We start from the raw sequence: 21,075 nt of genomic DNA on the forward strand, positions 1-21,075 counted from the left end.
TAATCTAAGCTTCTTGTAAGAACCAACATAAAATATTGAAGTGAGCTCAGGAGGGGGTGAATACTAACCTTGTGATTCTTCAATAAACTGGTGTTCCTCTGCTCAGTCCCTTAAGCAAGGCATGTCTTTCACCAACGAGCCTGTTTTTGATCATGCTTTTTGTCCTCTTCTGGGAGCCATCTGACCTCCTTGTCTTTGTATGGTTCTTTCTCACTTATCAGAGATGTCTCCCTGCCTTAACCCAATTCCTTCCTATCTCAGCTACCATTTTGTTTCCATCTCAAGTCTTCGATTTGCAATCATCTTTATTTGCCTGTTTACTTGTATTTAAAAAATGTTTTCTTGTTTGTTTGTAGTTGTTATCAGCTTAAATCTTAGGGAGGGCAAGGGCTTTGTATTCCCACTATCCAGAGCTTGGTATAAAGGCACTAACATATATTTTCTTGAATAAATGAGGACATTTAGGTCTTAATTGTCAGAAAAAGGATTTAGGGAAAGGGGCCTCCATTTTAATTTAGTGCTTTTTGTGTGTCAGCCACTATGTGAGTCAGTATCTGTGTGAAATAGACATTTTTCTCCTTTTGTTTTGATGGAGATGCTGAGAATTTTAAACAAGGTTACAGACCTGATAACTGGTGTAGCCAGGTGTCAAGCCAGGCCTGTCTGTTGGGTTTTGTTTTTCCTCATCAGTCCAGCGGAGGTCCACAAGAGTAGATCATGCAAACAAACTGATTTTATATAATGTTGGATGCAACAATTCTTTCAAAAGGCCTTGCATTTAGAGCCAGGAGCCTATTGGGAAATGGTCATGTTGAAAATTTCCTGAGATAATTCTTTATTTAGTACTAGACAGGTTGCCTGCCACAAAGGAAGACCAGGTAAACTTTGAGTGACTAAATTAATGATAATAGCCACATTTTCTTGGGCTAGATTTATAATAGTGTATGCATTGTGCAAAAAGCATCATGGCTTTCCTCTTAATCTTTGTAACACATTGGGTATTGTGGATGTCCCTTTCTTTCAGGTGAAGAAACCAAGACTCAGAGAATGAGTCTTAAACGAACTGTTTAAGCTCAATCAATTGGTAAGTGACAGAGGAGCACTCTGAGGTCAGGCTTCATCTTAGCCCCTGCTCTGTGTGGCTTTGTGTATTCTCCCGGGCTATGATGTCACTGGTGTAAGCTCATAAAGTGACAGCAGTAGGAAGCATCATTTTTGGAGCCCTTTCAACATGATAAGTACATACAGAATGTCAGTGATTTCCTTTAAGCCTCAGAACAGCTCTTAAGAAGTAGGTGGTATTGCTGTCTCCATTTGACAGATAGGGAACCCAAGACTCAGGGATTGTTATCTTGCACAGGGCATGGACTATTGGGGAGGCCTATCTCTTAGAGCATTCCCATTTTCCCTGAGTGGTGTCTGCAGATAAGGAATACTTGGAAGAGTAATTTAATGATTTTACCTCATTTTCACGTTTTCAAGCTGGAGGAACAAGCCAGGCAATGACAGTTCCCTGAAGCAAACACAGATGGAGAGCAGGTGGAACATGGGTGAAGGACATTTAGCTGAGTTTTTGGCTTAGATCTCTATTGGAGTTTCTGTTCTGGATGTCCTGCCATGACCCTGCCTACCTCTGCAAATTTATTCTAAAATGGAGTGCACTTCTCCGAGAACTCATTGTCAAGCTTTGTTGATGGTTTAGGAAACCCATTTTCCACATGGCTTTCAGGTTCACACCCCAAAGAAGCTCTCCAACATCTGGGTGAGTTTTAGCTTACCCCTGCTGAATGGTCATGAGGACAGCCAGCTTTGTTCTCTTCTAAGGTGATAATAGAACCAGGGTGCCTGAGGCATGCCCAGTGTCCTTAGTTTAGGAGCAAAAGTTAGATTGTGTGTTGAGGTCTTTCTTCTCTTGGGTCCCTGGACTTCTTGGCTAGTCAGAAGGAGTGTCTGCTTTAGGGCATGCATTTTTATAATGTTTTGTGACTCCAGCTTTTTAGTTCTGATAGTTCCATGCTGACTATGGAATAGAACGGGAGGAGGGAAGGTGGGTCAATGTTCCCAACCCTGGGGCCGAGGCTGGCCCTACATGAGCTGTGTTGGAGTGGAAAGAATATTGGCCCAGGTGTCTGAAGGCCTAACAGAGAGGCCTCTTTGGGGCTCAGCATCCTTATCTGTCAAGGGGGGTTATGATATCCATCTACATACTGTCTAGACCTTGGGTAGGGCAAATCCAGGACTGCTGTGAATGGCTGTGTACAGCTGAGCTCCAGGGCTGCAACCAAATCACTCAAGATCAATCCCCACCTCCCATGTCATTGTTGTTATATGACATTAGAAACAACACAATGGGATGGGGTGAGGAATGAAGAAGGAAATAACGAACAAGCATTTCTTTGAGGTCTGATGTTCCCATTTTATAGTTGGGGAACTCAGGCCCAGTGAGACAGATTAATAAGTAACTTATGTGGCAAGAAAGGCAAAGACCGCATTCAGATCCAGACCTTCCTAGTTGCCTTTGGCCCATTTTCCTGGGCATCTGGTGCCTTCTGAGAAGGATTAATGTAGATTAGCCTGATTCTCCTGTCAGTTTTCAGTGTGTTAACAGAGTGGTCCCTGGGGCTGTTATTGTGCCTTTCAAATCCCCCATCTTAGGCTGGGGAAAGTCCAATGCATAGGCCTTTTCTTTCACCACATCCCATTGGCTACTCCTGCTACCACCTCTCTTAATGGGGTGTCCCAGGTGGCTGGAGTGAAGACATAACAGATTCTGTAAGGGAGGGACTTACCTTTGTTTAGGAAAATGCTGTTATAGCCATCCTGAGGGCAGGAGAGAGCAAGAGAAAACAAGGGATGGTCAGAGGCTCTGCTTACAAAAATGACCCAAATTTCACCTTCTTCATGAGACCAATGCAGACCTCCTTATTTAAAATTGAATCCTGTGTTCCCCAGCATGCTTGGCCCTTCACCTTTGCTTTTGCTTTTCTCTGTCTTTTCATCAGAGCAGTCACCACATTCTAATCTACTCTGTAATTTGCTTGTTTATCACTTTATGTATGTTTTCTGTTTCACATTCATGACTACACTCAAGGAGGGCAGTCTCTGTCTCTTTGCTCAGATACCTCCCAAATGCTTGGAGCAGACCTGATGCATAGTGCAAAAAAAAAAAAAAAATGTTTGTTGAATGAATGCATGAGCTTGGGAAAAGGAGGGAAAGCTGAGTGACAGAGTAGGTCAAATGGATAAGTAGTATTTTCAGGATGCCTGGGTGCTCAGTCGGTTAATCATCTGACTCTTGATTTTGGTTCAGGTCATGTTTTCATGGTTTGTGAGATGGAGCCCCCCATCTCAAGTTGGAGCCCCGGGTCAGGGCTTGGGATCCTCTGTCTCCCTCTCTGCTCCTCCCTGGCTCACTCTCTCTCTTTCTCTCAAAATACATACATACATACATACATACATACTTTTTTTTTAAAAAACAAAGATATTTTCAAGAACGGAGAACTCCAAGTTTAACTGCAGGCTGGGGATGTTGGTGTGATGTGGGGTGTGTGTGTGTGTGTGTGTGTGTGTGTGTGTATGGATGTTCATGCATGCGTGTGTGTGTGTGTGTGTGTGTCTCTGTGGTTTATGATGTGTGTGAATATATGTCTGAATTTGTGTGTATGTCAGTGTGTGCATGAATGTGCATGCATATGTGTCTTGAGGTGGCAGGGACAGCAGAAAGAAGAAAAGAGCAGGTAACTCCAGTTTATTCTCAATGCCAGGAGCATCGATGGCACAATGTGATGCTGCTGGGAGGTGCTGACCCAGGTTCTTATCAATAGTGGCTTCCCTGATGGTGAGGCTGGATGAATTCGAGTGTTGGTGTTGGCAGCAGAAATGCTTGTGGGCCCCTCACACAGGTGTGTAGGACATGCTGCAAGCAAGGGCTTTGTGACCCCTCTACCCTGTGAAGTTGCACAGTGGGTTTTCCCTCATCTTGGCTAAAGGACTCTGAGACTTATTGAGGCCCCATGGGGCCTGACTCCCCTTTCCTAAGCTGCATGGACTCTATGTGACCTGATTCTGAGTTCTGACTCTGCCTGAGCTGTGTGATCTTGGGCAAGTCTCTTATGTTTCTCTCCTGTGCCTTCATTTCCTTATCTGTAAATGGGCTAATCAAGGTGACTGCTTTATCAAGCTGGTATAATGTGAGGCTTGTGATTTATTAACAGATACTGTAATCCATTCTGTGGGCCACAGCCAACATAAGACCATGCCTGAGACACATCTTACTTCTTGCATGCTTTGCCAAAGGCAGGCCTTAACCAAAGTTGCACTCAAATTCTGGAAGCCTCAGATAGTTGACCAACTGCACAGCTGCCAAAGGATTAAGCTCCCTGTGGCCCTGTGGCTGGGCAGAGTCCAGCCTGACCCAGATGCCCCTCCCTGCAGGTAGCTGTGGTTTCTGATTGTGTAGTCACCTGCTATATAAGGCCCTTTACACACCTGCTCTAATCCTCTGCTGGGATCCACCTTCTGTGGGGAGTCTCCAGGACAGACTCTGAAGGTGAGGGGCTGAAGCCAAGCTGTGGGTGGGGGGAGGGTGTCCCACCTTGAGAGGAGCTGAAACCAAGGGAAGGGCATTGTGGGGGTGGTTGTGGTCCAGGGCATTCTCATGGCTCTGGCTTCTTTAGCAACACTCAGGAAAGGGAAGGCTGGTGAGGAGAGATGTGTGCATTGTGGGGTTTGCTCATGGTATGTGCTTTGTCCTTTTCATACCTGCTCTGAACTCTGCTTGCCTGTGTATAAAATGAAAGCAATTGTGGTAGAACCCTCTCAGGCTATTGAAAATACCCAATTATAGAATGAGTGGAAGGAAGTACTTTGCAAAGGGTTTTTTTAGATGCTGCGTGTTCACATTTTCCATATGAGGCTCCCTTTCCCAACCTCCACCTCACTGGCTTCAGAGGTGGCAAGCAGGGCCCAAGTTCTCACCACTCCAGACTCTGACTCTCTGCCATGTGTCCCTGGACTGGATCCTGATCTCTCTGGGCCTCCTTTATTTCCCTATGAAAATGAGGCTAATAATCATGTTTATGCCACAAGGAGAAGCAATTTATGTACCAGGCATGGCTGCTATGGCCTCTTTACGCTCATCTCTTTACCTCCCTTTCCATCCTCTTCCACACTCACAAGGCTTGAGAAGACCCTTCCAGGAGGCTCACCCCCATGAGCCTCTCTCCCTACTGGGGTTCCTGAAGGCTGGAGGGGTCATCGGGCATGGGGACATGCAGGGTGCAATGAAGAGAACATCTGCCACAAGCTTCAAATTAGATATACTTAATTTTTCTCCTTGTTTTTTTTTTTTTATATTTTGTGGCCATTAGATAATATATGGGCCCATCTGCCTCCCCTGATTGAACTAGTTTCTTTTCATTTTCACCAACCCCTAATAAGTCAACTAAGAGATCATAGTTGAAGTGGTGTGTGTGGTGTGTACATGTATGTAGTGTGGAAAGGTAAGAGGTGAGAGGTGGGCTGCAGCTCCCAGGTGAAGGTCAGTTCTCCCTATCATGGTGCAACTCAGCTTTGGAGCTTAAAGGATTCAGAATGAAGTCCCAATTTTGGCCTAACAAGCTGAGTGAATTTGGGCAGCATTCATTATCTCTGTCTATAAGTTTGCCACCTGCTGAGCAGAGCAATAAGCAACACTGTGCGCTGGGACTTTCTGTGATGAAGGAAATGTTCCAAAGTTGTGCTGGCCAATAAGCGGTCACTAGCCAGGTGACTGAGAAACAGAATGTTGTTTTTTTTCAACATTTCAATGAATCTAAATTCAAATAGCCACATGCAGCTTGTGGCTACTGTTTATAGGGTAAATGAGCTAACAATCAGGAAGGACACCGTGCAGAGCCAGATACTTCCCCTCCTTGCTCCTTTGATACATGGGCAAGATGAAATTCTGGGAGCTCTGATTCAGGATCCTAATGAATACAGAGAAACTGTAGCTATCAGATGATTGGTGGATACAGAAAGACTGGTGTGCTGGAGCCTCTGGTTCAGTCCTGTAGCCTGATTGTGTTCAGGCCTGGGGCTCTGGTACTCACATGAGTTTGAGGCAGTGTGGGTGGTGGTTAGGGGCCTTAGCTAACCCCAGCTCTATCACCTCCCAAGAATGTGACCTTGACTTTGAGTGATTTATTTAACCTCTCTGGGACTTGATTTTCCCTACGAAATGAGGGCGATGCTAATAATAGTACCTGTCTGCTAGGGTGGAGGCATTACATGAATTAAAGAACACAGAGTGCTCAGAATAAAGTGCTCAATAGGTGTCTGCCCACTGGGGTGGTGATGACAACGGTAAGCCCCTCAATTATGTGTACGAGGCCAGATATTAGCTAGAGGATTACATTATGCTCTGGGACAGGAAAGCCCAGCTTTCTTCTTGGATCCCATTCCCAGTGGGGCTGGCAATCTTCTGCTTGCCCATCTTGTACCTGAAGTGGCTCCGTAGGAAATGCACAGGCTGCGTTTTGTATATGTGTGTAGATGTTTCTGCAGGCATCCAGAATTGGGGAAATCCCAGACTGATGCACATAAAAGGACAGCATAGAAACTGCATCACAAATCTGTGCTCACAGCTAAGAATGCTGACTCTTTCTTTCACAAGGATGGGCTGTGTGCTGGGCTTATCAAAGTATGATTACAATTAGGGGATGTTCCAAGACCCCAGACTGCCTTATTTGTGTCTCTTCAGGCTTAGAGCTGTACAGCCACAGTCCTTGTCCTTGTGAGACACCAGATCCAGCACCATGAAAGGCATCCTCCTTACCTGTATCATCGCGGCACTTGTGGTAACAGCTGTAGGTGAGGGAAAACAATGACACCCTTTGGGAATAAAGACCTCTTTTCACACCTCATCAAGGTCTTCTGTTCTTGGTGCTCTGGGGTTCTCTCATGTGGCCTCTCATGTCAAAGTCTGGTCAGTGGATAATGGGAGACTTCTCTGTGCACACTGGTGTCAGTGGAGCTGGGGCTCTGTGCTGTGGTTATTCCCACTGGGAAATGGTGGACAGTGGTGAGAAACTAATGGGGGTGGCTATATCTCACAGCCTCAAGTTTGGGGGATGCCAGAGGGAAGGGATACCTCCCAGCTATTCCTTTAGCTTGAGATGGATGTGGTGCTTTGTCCATAGTACACTCTATAAGTGTCTCCTGAATGTTGACAATGTTGGACATCTTGTCTCCCCAGAATCCCTGAGTTGTGTGCAGTGTAATTCATTGACAAACTCCTGTGTCAACAGCAGCATCACTGGGTGTCCCTCAAGTGCCAATGTCAGCTGTACCAGTTTCTTGGCCAGCTCTTCTCTAGGTGAGTCTGGGATGCTATAACCCCCCATTTCTGGGATTAGCATGGGGCAGGAGCTGGATAGGGTGGCCAGGGAAGAAAGGAAGGCTGAGGAAAGGCCCAGCTGTGCAAAGAGAGAGATGGGCTCATGGATATGCCTTCCAGAAGAAGCAAAATGCAGAAGTCAGATGAGAATGCAGGAGCAAACAGGCAAGCCCTTGTGGCTTTTTGGAATGGCTGCCCTTGACTGAAATCTCATTCTGTACCTGAATTAGTGGATGTGAGAAACAGGGGAACCTCTTAGTAAACTGCAAAGCAGGAACTTTGCTCTGGGTGCTTGCATTCTTCCATTTTTCCTCCCCAATTTTCTCTGTTTCAGTGCTCATTCCTGTTCCAGATCCAACATACTTTCACTCATACTCCCTCCCAGGGTGTTTTCCTGGCATGATTGTTACCTCTCTCTCAGAGCACTTAGATTTATTTTTAACTTTTTATTATGGGCATTTTCAAATATGCACAAAAGCAAGAAGAAGAATATAATGCATTGCCATGTAACCACTATCCTGTGTTAATAATTATCAACATTTTGCCTTTTTTTGTAATAATATTTTATTTATTTTTTGAAATTTATTTTTTCTTTTGTTTTTAAAATTTACTTATTTTTTTTTTGAGAAAGAGAGAGACAGAGAGAAAGTGGGGGAGGGGCAGAAAGAGATGGGGGCAGGGACAGAATCCCAAGCAAGCTCTGAGCTGCCAGAGCAGAGTCTGATGTGGGGCTTGAACTAATGAACCATAAGATCATGACCTAAGCCAAAATTGGATGCTTAACCAACTGGGCCACCCAAGTGCCCATGCAATGGTATTTTAAAGCAAACTTAGATATCATGTAATTTCACCTAAAAATACTTCACTATTCATCTCTGATAAGGACTTTTTTTTTTCTTTTTATGTAACTACCATACCATTATATGCCTAAGAAAATTAGCTGGAATTCTTTAATTTTCTGTAGTAGCCAGGGCATCTTAAAAATTTCTCAATTGTTTCAGATGTTGTGTTATAGTTAATGTATTAGAATTTATATATAAACAAAATCCCCACACTGTATTTTGCTGTCAGATCTAATATGTCCAATTTGTTTTATAACAGGAATCAATCATCATTTTGTTGTTGTTGTTCAATCCCACTGATTTGTTGGAGAAACTGGACCATTTGTCCTATAGTTGTCTCATATTCTGGCTCAAATTGCTTCTTTGTGGTGTCATTTCTTTCTTCCCCTATTTCTGATATTTTCCTATAAATTGGATCCATGCTGCTCAGTAGAACTTTCTTCAATAATGGAAAAGTTTACATCAGTGCTGTCTTATATAGTAGCCTCATGTAGTTATTGGCCACTTGAAATGTGGTTATATGACTGAAGAGCTGAATTTTAAATAGCCACATATAGCTACTAACTACCATATCAGATAGCTCTGATCTAAAAGCTTGACTGTATTCAGGTTTAACATCAGATTGCACTTAGGACCATCAGATCTGCTTGGCTATTTTTCAAGATGCTAAGACTGATAAGTGCACTCTGGAATATTGACCCGAACTACCATTTTCAAGCTCCTCATCAGTCTTTGTCCTGAAGTTTAGCCTGCACCTCTGCTAGTCTCCTGCTAAAGGAAGGAACTACCTCATGGGGAAAATTTTTTCTTTTTGCAGGAAACTCTCCCAAGTGTCTCTGAAATCACATTGAACTGAGGATATGTTTCTACTGTTTCCTGAAGCAGTCACTATTCAGGGTCTCTGCCCTCTCTGAAGCTTCAGCACCCAGGGATGATATTCTGTGTTTGTCTTTGTGCAGCGGCAGCCATTGCATTATATCAGGATAAGGCCTGCTCTGCAGAGAACTGCAGGGAAGGAAGAGACATGGTTGAAGCTTTCACTGTCCACGTGTCTGGTGAAGAACGTTTTCACTTTACAAGCCAGTGTTGCCAAGGGAAGGAGTGTAATGACACCAGTGATGCTCTAGGTGGGTGCTGGCAGTGTGCCATCCTCCCTCTGTCTACCTGTCCCTGTCCCTTCCTTTGCCACCTGTGGTTCTCACTCTCTGGGGGACATCTCAGGTCCAAGAGCTTCAGTACATATCTAAGTAATATAAATAGCTGACTTACAACAATTATAACAATTACAGGAAAATGGGAAAACCACCACTACTCTCATGCTTTCCTCTTTTCCAAGTACAGACAGAAATCATAGCACTCCAAGTTGGATGGAATTAGATGCTTATTAGTAGTTCTAAAATGTGGTTTCAGGCCCTATTTTAAGACTGTAGGTATTAAAAATTATGGCGAACTCCAGAGAACTTTGATTTATGTGATCCATATGATCAGTATTTACTGTATTAGAAATTTTAAGAATTAAAAAAATGTCCAAAAGAAATTTTAAAAATCTTTATTGAGGGTCCTAAAAAATAATAAACCCACATGTGAACATTAATAACATTTTTAAATAGAAAAAAGCATACCTTCCAAAACAAAACATAATATTTAGTAAGAAAAGTGGCATTGTTACATATTTTCTCAAACATGTTTGGTTTTCTGGCTTAATAGAAGACAACCCAGTTGTCTTCTTTGCATTTGCTTGTGCATTTATTTAATCTGTTGCAATCTCTCATGTCATGTAACCTTTCAAAAACTCCACTGTACATTCATGAGAGAAAGAGAGTGAAAGAGGCAACGAACATCTTAGTATTATCATGAAAATGTTTTTGACCTTGTGGACTCCCTGAAAGATTCTTGGGTGATTCCCAGTAGTTCTTGGACCATAATTTGACAACTGTTGGTCCATACAAAGCTCTCTCTCTTTTTAGTGTTTATTTATTTTTGAGAGAGAAAGAGCAGGAGAGGAACAGATGGAGAGGGAGAGAGAATCTCGAGCAGGCTCCTTGCTGTCAGTGCAGAGCCCGATGTGGGGCTTGAACTCATGAACCATGAGATCCTGACCTGAACTGAAATCAAGAGTAGGATACTTAACTGACTGAGCCACCCAGATGCCCCTCCTACCAAAGCTCTCTTTTCAAGGAGAAGAAAACATAGCCACAAAGGCAAGGTTAATTGGTCATAGTTCTAGCATAGGTCATTAATAGCAGAACTGGGTCTCAGTATAATTTTGGTAAGTAATGGCATGTGTTCATTTATTCAGAGAAAGATTTATTTATTTAAAGGTTTATTTATTTTCGGGAGAGAGGAACAGAGAGAGAGAGGCAGATATATATATATATATATATATATATATATATATAGAGAGAGAGAGAGAGAGAGAGAGAGAGAGAGAGACAGAGAGACAGAGCACAAGTTGGGGAGGGGCAGAGAGAGAGACACACACACACAGAATCTGAAGCAGCCTCCAGACTCTGAGCTGTCAGCACAGTGCCCAACACAGGACTCAAACTCACTGTGAAATCATGACCTGAGCCGAAATTGGATGCTTAACAGACTGAGCCACCCAGGTACCCCTATTCAGAGAAAGATTTAGTAACATCTATACACTTATTGGCATGTTCATCATAGCTGGCTAATGTTGACATAGGTTGGTTTTCTTCTCAGCCCAACACAACCACTGACCATAATTCTTAAAGACTGAATGGCTTGTAAGGGCAAGTGTGTGGGGTTGTGTGCTATAACTGTTTTGAGGGGATATGTAACTATTTGGCGGGGATGATTAGTGTTTTCATGCAATTGCCCATTCTCAAGTTCTCTCTGGCCAGCATATTTGCTTGCTTGTCTCCTTCAGTACAAGGCAGTGCCATGTTCTGTGTTTTAACACTGTTCTAAATTTCTCTTATTCTTCCCAGCTCCTCTACAGGAAGATGTGTCCAACAACACAGAGTGTCTTGCATGTTATGGATCTAATGAAACTTCCTGTAGTGTGAAATCCAGGAAATGTTATAAAGAAGAACGGTGTGTTAGTCTTGTTGCAGAATTTAAGACTGGTACGTCTTGGGGTTTTGATTTCCTTTTATGAGACTTGAGTTGAAAACATATCAAGTGTTGGGTAATAAGTTCTAGGTTAACAAAAGAAGGCTGGGGGAGGTTAGTAGGATAAAAAGACAAGGTCAGAATGTCTTTGAGATAGTGAGGCTGTTAATGTAGCCTTGAGCTGTTTGCTATTTCTGCCACCTTAGTCCAGAACCATTCCTTCTGGGCTGTCCACCTCTTGAACCTTGTTCTACTGTGGCTTATAATCAAGCCAGGCCTGTTTAAGTGCATTGTGTCATTCCTGGCATTTATTTCTTTACTAGGTTGGGTTGTTCTGTGGGGGTGTGTGTTTGCTTTTATTTCCTTTTAATACTTAACACTTTTCTCTCTACTTGTCACTGAGAAGTGTCGGCTTATGACAACATGGATCACCTGACTGAAAGAGTTAGATTGGGTTTAAGAGCCAAAAATTTGCTTTTTGCTATAGAAGTAATTTGATATTAACCATTATGAAATACAAGTTAACTATTTATTTATTTATTTATTTAGAGAGGAAGAGAGAGAGTAAGAGAGGGTCAGAGAGAGAGGGAGAGAGAGAATTCCAAGAAGGTTCTCTGCTGTCAGCACAAAGCCTGATGTGGGGCTTGAATTCACAAACCATGAGATCATGACCTGAGCTGAAACCAAGAGTCTGAGTCTAAACTGATTGAGCCATCCAGGAGCCCCACAAGTTAACCATTATAAAATACAAAGCTAATACTATACCCAAGTATTTAAAGAATAATACATTTATTAGTTAGGTTATGTTTATTACTGCTAAAAAGCAACTTCTAAATCCTCTGGCTCAATGTAACAGATGTTTATTTTTTGCTCATATGGCAGTTGATTGCAGAGTTTTGGGGCCTGTGTTTCTTCCATCTTGAGGCTCTGGTTCCCACCTACCCAGGACTTGGCAGCTGCCTGCTATATTCTTTGAATCTTACCAATAGGTGGGGGAAAGAGAAGGAGTAGAGGAAGACAGGAAAGTCTTTTTTTTTTTAATGTTTATGTTTGAGAGAGAGAGAGGCAGAGAGAGGGAGACAGGGGATCCAAAGTGGGCCCCCCACTGACAGCAGAGAGCCCCATGGGGGGCTCAAACTCATGAACCTACTGAGCCACCCAGGCACCCAGGCAGGCAGGTTTTTATAGGCAAGGCCTGGAGGTACATGAGTCACTTTCTCACATTCTGTTGGCCAGAACCCAAACTGCATTGGAGGGTGGAAATGCATTCTAATGGTGTCTAGTGGTGGGCCAGCAGGAAAGGAAGAGACATGAAGCTAAAATTAGAACAGCCAGTGAGTCTCCGTCACAATACAGCTTAGAATAAAAATAGTTTAAGAACACCAACACTCAAGTACAATTTAATTTCAACTTTTGTTAATGGCAATTATAGTATTGGAAATCCATGTTTACATGTAATGGCAGATTTTTCAGTGGGGTCAAACATCACACGTATCTTGAAGCTTTTTTTTTACTTTTTTAAAGATTTTTTAGAAGAGTTTTAGGTTCACAGAAAAATTGAGAAAAAGGTAGAGAGATTTCCACATACCCCATATGTGTTCCCACACATACATAGACTCCCCCTGCTATCAACATTCCACACCAAAATCGAACATTTGTTGTAATCTATGAACCTACATTGACACATCATTATTACCCAGAGTCCAAGGTTTACATTAGGATTCACTGTTTGTGTTGCATATTCCATAGGTTTTGACAAATGTATAATGACATGTATCTACCCTTATAGCATCACACACAGTAGTTTCACTGCCCTAAAAATCCTCTATTAATCTCTTACCCCTGGAAACCTCAGATCTTTGTACTCTCCCCATAATTTTGCTTTTATCAGAATATCATATATTTGGAATCATATAGTATGTAGCCTTTTCACATTGACTTCTCTCATTTAGTGATATAAGGATTTTCAAAAAAAATTTAAAAATCCCTAGGATTTAAACACAGTTCTGATGTTTAATTCTAAACTATGTCTAAAGATAACAACATCATCAGAAAGACTTTCTCTTTCCACTCAGCTTGTTACCAGGTATCTTTTGGTGCCAAGGATAGATTTTTTTTTTTTTAATTCATAGTATTTGACTTAATCTGAAGGCCAGACAGATCAAAGTGGCCATACATGTAGGGGTGTTTTTTTGTTTATTTTTGCCCACTTCCCCCCCCCCCCCAATACTGTAGACATGTGCCAAGCAACACATTTTTGTAGCTCACTCTAATTCAATCTCCAGCACTGCTATTTTCTATAGAAAAGTAAGTCATTGTCTTCTTCAAAGGGATTTGGAGAGTTTTCCTTCTTTCTCAAAGCAAGTTTGTAGCCCTTGTTCAGATAAGTAGCTAGTCCCTTCCAGGTTTTTCCTCCCCTGTAAACTGTCTGTTCCCCAGAGCTGTTTAAGTTGTAGCCATTAGAGCAATACTGGCACATACTATGAGCTCAATAATGGTAGTTGCAATCACAACAACATCTTCTTTGCAAATTCCCTTGGCCTTTTCCTAGGACTTGCACCTTTAACAGGGTTAAATACAATATAATTCAGATTTAGAATTAAGATCACCTCTAGTTTTCTTAGAGAAAATTCTGGCAGAGAGAACTCAGGTCTAAAGAAAAGTGGGGATGGAAAGCAGAACCTGGAGGAGGGGAGTCTGGGAGAAGACCTTCCTGGACTGAGAGCAGAGGGGATGAGCCCATCCCTGGATTTTGTCACCTGTCAGCTCCTCAAGTAAACACTGGAGATTTGAGTCCCAGGCTTATTTCTGTGAGCTCAGGCTTGCATCCACCTTCTGGAGCTTCAGTTTCTTCTGGAGTTAGGTGGGGGTCTGTGTTCTGACCTATGTGGCCCTTCTGCTATTACCATTTGGTGTTATTTTGTTTTTTTAATGTTCATTTATTTTGAAAGAGAGAGAGAGAGAGAGAGAGAGAGAGAGAGAGAGCAGAGGCAGAGAGAGGGAGAGGCAGAGAGAAAGGGAGAAAGAGGATCTGAAGCAGGCTCTGTGCTGTTGGTGGAGAGCCTGATGCAGGACTGGAACTCACAAACTATGAGACCATGACCTTAGCCAACATCAAGAGTCAGACACTTAACTGACTGAGCCACCCAGGCGCCCCTCCATTTGGTGTTCTTGATCCTAGGTCTTTCCTCTAAGCTCTTGTTTTAGATTTAAAACAGGTTTCAGGTTGCTGAGAGGCCTGTGGAAGAAGCACAAAAAGGGAGGTGAAGTCCTTACTGTCTCCATTGCATTCACAGAGTCTAAGACGCTTGTGCTGAAAGGCTGTTCCAACATCAGTAACTCCACCTGTCAGTTCCTATCTTCTGAGAACCGGACAATTGGAGGAGTCATCTTCCGAAAGTTTGAGTGTGTAGACAGTGCCAACACCTCCTCAACCGCCATTCCCAATGCAACCTTGACCACCCCTCCTGTTGGCAGCTCCTCAACACCCATCTCCAATGAGCCCACCACCCCAGATATGGGGTCCAAAGTCTCTTTCACCCCTGCAGCCTTTGCCAGCCTCCTTCTGCTGAGGCTGCTACTCTGAGATTCAACTGCAGCCCTCAAATGCCTCACCCTTCCCCTGTTAACTGCTCAGTAAATAGCAGTCACAGCCTTCCATGCAAAGCCCTGTGACAGCCACATTTTTCTCCATTATTAAAGCATTGGTACACTGGCTGGCCAAATCTGTCCTGATGTGCTCTGGGATGGGCTTCCTTTCAGCTGCTGTCCAGCACTACAACCCAGTTTCTTGCATTTAAAACCTGTGCACCTTAGTGTGTGGGCTCCCAGGACCTCCCTAATCTGCTCATCTTGCTTCTGAGAAACAGACCCTTTCACCTTATTAGCATTTTCTGCCTAAAGCCCCGCACTTCTGGGGACTGACATGTCACCATCCCCACCTGCACACAGTCATGCCTGTAATGCCCTGTGTTAACCCTAGGACTGATATCTGGCTCTTCAGTTATGGTCCTTGATATGGTCACAGGCCCACAGTGACATTGTCCACAGGGCCCAAAGAGGGGTGCAGAGGAGATGCTGAAGCATGGCAGACTCCCCTGCCTAACCTCACAGGCAGAGACATAATGCTGTTGGTGCTCCAGGTGACCAGATGTTTCATAGCCTTCACAGAATGGAATGTAGCTACGGAGCCCCAGTCCCTCTTCTTGAGAACCTACAATGAAAGACAGAGTTTTTGACTCCATATCAGATACCCAAGGAACAAGAAATGTATTCAATCCAATAGACACAGAAGTCCAAGTTTAATAAATAAGGTGGGTCTTGAAATGGACTTGGAAGAATGGAGTTTTCTGTAATAAAATTTTTTTGAAGGTGTATAAACCAATGTGGGTCTTGATTGTCCAGGCTTGATGACAATGTATCAAGAGCAAAGCTACCATATGGCAGTAGTTCATCACCACATTCTTATTCGTGTATTTATTATTTTTTTTTATTTTGAGATAACTTTAGACTTACCAAAAAGTTGTAAAACAACACAGAGAATTCTAGCACTCCCTTCATCCACCTTCCTCTTATGTTTACATCTTACATAACATGCTACAATTACTGAAATTAGGAAGTTAGCATTAACACAATATTGCTAAGTAATAGACCTTTGCATTTCACCAATTTTCACTAATGTCCTTTTTTCTGGCCCAGGATCCAATTCTTTGCATTTAATTGCTATGTCTCCTCAGGCTCCTACACACTGTGACAGTTCTGGAGTTTTTCCTTTACTGGAAAGTTATTTTTCATAATGTCTTTCAATTTAAACTTGCCTGAAGTTTTCTCATCATAAGATTGAAGTTACACATTTTTGGCAAGAATGCCACAGAAATATTGTGTCTTTCTCAGTTCATCTTATTGGGAGGTATATGATGTTGATGTGTTGTATCACAGTTGGTGTTAACCTTAATTGCTTGGTTGAGATAGTATCTGCCAGATTTCTTCCCTTTGCCATTAATAATAGGCTAAATTGTGCTGCTATAACAAACAGGTCTTAGTCAAAAATATATTTAATACAAAGGAATTTAATAACCACAGTTTGTTTCTCAGTTACTTAAACTTGTACAGATGTTTCTGACTAGGCAGATGTCCTGGGAAGCTATCCTCTGAGAGTGAGGAAGAACCCAGGCTACTTTTACCCCATGGTTCCCCCATGGAACTTCTTGGGCTCTCAGTTAAGTGTTCTGCATCTATCTGGCTTACAAGTTAAGAAAGAGAGAGAGCGAGCTTAGAGAGCCACACAGTATGCTCCAGGGGCCAAACCTGGCAGTTGCATCCAACACTTATGCTCATAATATTGGCCAGAAGTAAATCACATGTCATGAGAGGAAGTAGTTTATCCACAGGCACCTCAAAGTCTCTGTCTCAGAGGCAGTATGACTCAATGATAAAGGATATGGTCTATAGAACCAGAGTATGGCTTCAGATTTCAGCCCTAGAACACTGAGCAACAGATCTCACCTTTCTGTGCCTCAGTTTCCTACCTGAACTGCAGGGATAGTGATAATGCCTGTCACATTGGTTTGTGAGAGCTGCCAACATAGTTCATCTTGGCAATGAGTAAATATTAGACATTAATAATTTTTTAAACATTTATTCACTTTTTTGAGAGAGAGAGAGAAAGAGCATGAATGGGGAGGGGCAGAGAGAGAAAGGGAGACACAGAATCCGAAGCAGGCTCCAGGCTCTGAACTGATAACATAGATCCTGACGTGGGGCTCAAACTCATGGACCATGAGATCATGACCTGAACCAAAGTCGGATGTTTAACCAACTGAGCCACCCAGGTGCCCCTATTAGACATTAATAAGTGAATCTAGTTTGAAAGTGGCTCTTCCATATGCTCTAGGGAGAGAGGGGACAATCACAAATGGTGATGTAGAAGGCACATACCTGGCCCACTTCCCTCAAAGCATGCTGACCTCACTACCTCCATGTCTCAGGATTCCCTCTCTCATCTCACCCCCTCCCCACACACTTCATGGCTGCTGACACCATGGCCCCATGGACTGTAAGAAGGCTCATCTGCATCCCCCTATGGCTGTCTAATCCAGGCAGCCAAGGACACCACCAGAGCTGATCTGCTCTTAGAACCTCCTGGAATTCCCCATGCTCAGCATTGATGTGAGGAAGCAGTGGTATTTTTGGTGAAGTATAAAGTGTCACACAGGAATGGAAACCAGGATGCTGAGAATTGGGGAGGTGGCTGGAGGGTGAGAGGGCCAGATTGCAGGAGGTCTCTGCATGTTGCAAAGACTCTGGCATTAGACAAAGGCTGTGTGGAGCCATAGCATGAGCACATGAATAGGAGTGGGGTTAGGTTTCCATTCTGGGAGGCTCTCCCAGACCTCAGGGTCATGTGGAAAGACAGCAAAAAGACAGGACAGGGAGGGAGTTTAAATGGAGAAGTAGTGGAGACCTGCCCAGGCAGATGCTCTGCTATCCTGCTTTAATTGAGAGTAATTAATACCCTAGAAATGCACTTCTGTTTGCACTGATGGTTCCTGACTCCTCACCCAGAGTAGGGAAGAGAGCTGAGTACAACTCCTGCTCAATGTCTACCTTATTTTTCCTGGTTGTCCATGCTTAACTCCAGACCCCTCTCATCTGGGCTAGGTCTTGGACTTACCACTGGGATAAAGCCCTTTGCTGCCAATTCTTCCTTAGTCCTAGCCTAGGCTCCAGGATAAGTCCTTATGGCTGAGGAGCTCCACAGAATTCTACACTTACACTGTACAGCTGGACTGATCACAAATGGCTTCATTTTCTTTCCATTGTACTTTTTAGTTTGTAAAGCTTTTTAGCTCAGGCTATTTTATTTAGAATCAGCTTTATTCAGGTATCATTTACATATGATAAAATGCATGTGTGCAGACTGATGAGTTTTGATAAACATGCCCACTATTCCAGTAAAAAAAAACAAGTGTTACCCCCACCCCCTGAGTTCTGCCAGTATCCCTGTAGTCCATTCGACTCCAGCCCCACACATCCACTTGTAACTCCACTGTCCCCTCCAGGAAGTGACAGGGCAGATCCTTTGCCCACATTCCATCAAACTGAGCAGTTATTAACTACCTGGACACAAAGCAATGGCTTGGGGTGGGGTGGTCAGCTATTCCCAGCAACAACTCTGCCCCATGGAAGGGGAAAGTCAGGGGACCATTTCCACCCGACCCTTCCACCTACTCAGTGTCTCAGCTGGGAAGACAGCAGGAAGGTTTGGAGTTTTCTTTGTGGGCTGGATATTGCATCTCTTGGTTGAATTATGATCTGAACCAAAACTCCAAATACTTCTTGATCTAAAATATTACCTGAACTAAAGCTAAAACCACTAATCACCATAACTCTCATCAATTCCATTTTTAACTGGATGAGTGAATATACCCCAAGAGGATGTGAGAGTGATAATGGTCTTGAGACATTCTGCAAGGGTCTTAAGTATCCAGGTGTGACTGTAGATCTGAGCACCAGAGGAAGTTTGAGGGAAAGGATGTCTTGGGGGTGGGAGGTGGGGTGGTGGACAATGGGCTCAGAGATGGTTGCTCTTAGGCTACAGAGACCAGCTATTTGGGTCAAGTGATTCCAAAGATTCTGGTGTCCTCCAAAGTGCTGCCACTAGCAAAGTTGCTAAAAGATATAAGGCTTCAAGTACAGTGTTTCAGGAAGAAACACTCTTCATGGAAGAAGAGTGACCAGTTAGAAGAATTTTGCTGAAGAAAATTGTAACCCATTCCCAAGTGATGTTTTAATTTGCATTTCTCTATGGAGTATGAATATTTTTTCACATGTTTAAAGGCTACAAGGATTTTATATACATCTTACATATTTTGTCTGTTAATGTCTTTTCCTTATTTTTCCATTGAATTTCAGTTCTTGGTCCTTCATTTTTTTTTCATTTTGATTTAATATGTGCAGAAACAAACACTGTAATCATATCAGTAGTGTGTCTTGCAACTTTAAATTTACAAAAGAATAACATATTTTACTTCATTCAATCTTTATAAAATGGTTATGATATAAATTAATAAAATTATAATATAATTGAGCATTAAATAAACAACTGATGAAATAATACACAATTGGATACTAAGTTCCACAGCCTGAGCAGGTACTAAACATTAAATATTAATAATAAGCATTTAATATTATAATATTGAACATTTCTAATAATCTTTTAACAAAAAGGAGGCTTTAGGAAATGTAGAGTAATTGCCTTTTTAAAAAATGAGTAAATGTTTTTCTAACCAATTTAAAATGAAAATCTTATAGTTTTTTTTTTCCAGAACTCATTGTCCTACATGGATATATGAATAATATCCCACATGTAAGAGCTTTACTTTTTTTTTTTTTTTTAAAGTAAATTTCATGCTCAGCGTGGGCTGGAACTCATGACCCTGAGATTGAGAGTCAGATGTTCTACTGACTGAGCCAACTAGGCTTCTCTTAAGAGCTTTACATTAATAAAACTTAAAAAGTTAACCATTTTAGCTAGTGGCATTGAGTACATAAACAGTGTTGTGCAACCATCACTGATAACTAGTTCTAGAATACCTTCATCATTCTCAAAAGAAATCCCATACCCAGTAAGCAGTCATTGCCCTTCCTCTCTTCCCCTGGCCCTTGGCAAACACCAATCTACTTTCTACTTTCTGTCTCTATAGATTTGTTTATTCTGAATATTTTATATCAGTGGAGTCACTTAACATGTAGCCTTTTATATCTGATTTTACTCATTTGGTATTAATATTTTCAAGGTTCACCTATGTTGTATCATATATCTGTATTTCATTGTTTTTAATGGTTGAAGAATATTTTAATGTACAGGTATACCACATTTTGTCTATCCACTCATCTGTTGATAGGCATTTGGGTTTTTCCTACCTTTTGAATATTGTGCCAATGTTACTGTGCACATTTATGTACAGATTTTTGTTTGAACCCTTGTTTTCAACCCTTTTAGGTATATACACCTAAAAGTGGAATTTCTGGGTCATATGGTAATTCAGTTATTGAGGACTTTCCAAATTTTTTCCCACAACAATTGCACTATTTTACATTCCTACCAGCAATATATAAGATTTCAAGAAAACATTGTTATTTATTTATTTTTATTATGGCCACATTAATGGGTGTGGAGTGATATGTCATTGTTGTTGATTTGCATTTACCTAAAGATTAATGATACTTGAAGATTTTTGTCACCATTTAGTATCTTCTTTGGAGAAATTTCTATTCAAGTCCTTTGCTCATTTTTAAAGTGCTCCCCCCCCTTTTTGTTGTTGCATTGTAAAAGTTCTTCATATATTCTGAATATTAGACTATCATCAGATGTGTGATTTCCAAATAGTTTCTCCCATTCTGTGATTTGTATTTTTAGTTTCTTGGAAGAGTTCTTTGATGTGCAGAAAGTTTTAATTTTGATGAAGTACAATTTTTCAACTCTTTGTTTTATTGCTTATGCTTTTGATGTCATATTTAAGAAACCATTGGCAAATCCACAGCTATGAAGATTTACTTCTAAGTTTTCTTCCAAGAGTTTTATAGTTTATTATATTTTGGTTTTTGATCCATTTTGAGTTAATTTTTGTGTATGTGTGAGGTAGGGGTACAACTTTATTCTTTTGTATATGGATATAATGTGATCCCAGCACCATTTGTTGAAAAGACTATTCTTTCTCTATTGAATGGTCTTGTTAAAAATCAAGTGAATAAAGATATATGAACATATTTCTGGACTCT

General features: G+C 41.9%; 1 protein-coding gene across 1 annotated transcript; it reads left to right on the top strand.

The window, feature by feature from the left end:
• Window positions 1-4,417: 4,417 nt before the first annotated feature.
• Window positions 4,418-17,713, top strand: LYPD8 (LY6/PLAUR domain containing 8). The gene is made up of 6 exons (XM_058741124.1): window positions 4,418-4,549; window positions 6,740-6,849; window positions 7,235-7,354; window positions 9,177-9,344; window positions 11,169-11,306; window positions 14,589-17,713. The coding sequence occupies exons 2-6, from the start codon at window positions 6,795-6,797 to the stop codon at window positions 14,876-14,878; spliced, it is 771 nt and encodes a 256-aa protein (XP_058597107.1). The 5' UTR covers window positions 4,418-4,549; window positions 6,740-6,794; the 3' UTR covers window positions 14,879-17,713.
• Window positions 17,714-21,075: the final 3,362 nt, after the last annotated feature.

This window comes from Neofelis nebulosa, chromosome 1, assembly GCF_028018385.1.
Source record: "Neofelis nebulosa isolate mNeoNeb1 chromosome 1, mNeoNeb1.pri, whole genome shotgun sequence".
NCBI lineage: Eukaryota > Metazoa > Chordata > Mammalia > Carnivora > Felidae > Neofelis > Neofelis nebulosa.

Coding starts and splice junctions, on each gene's coding strand:
- LYPD8 (XM_058741124.1), top strand. CDS start 6,795: ATGAAAGGCATCCTCCTTACCTGTATCATCGCGGCACTTGTGGTAACA. Junction 7,355..9,176: donor CTTGGCCAGCTCTTCTCTAG/GTGAGTCTGGGA, acceptor GTCTTTGTGCAG/CGGCAGCCATTGCATTATAT. Junction 9,345..11,168: donor TGACACCAGTGATGCTCTAG/GTGGGTGCTGGC, acceptor TATTCTTCCCAG/CTCCTCTACAGGAAGATGTG.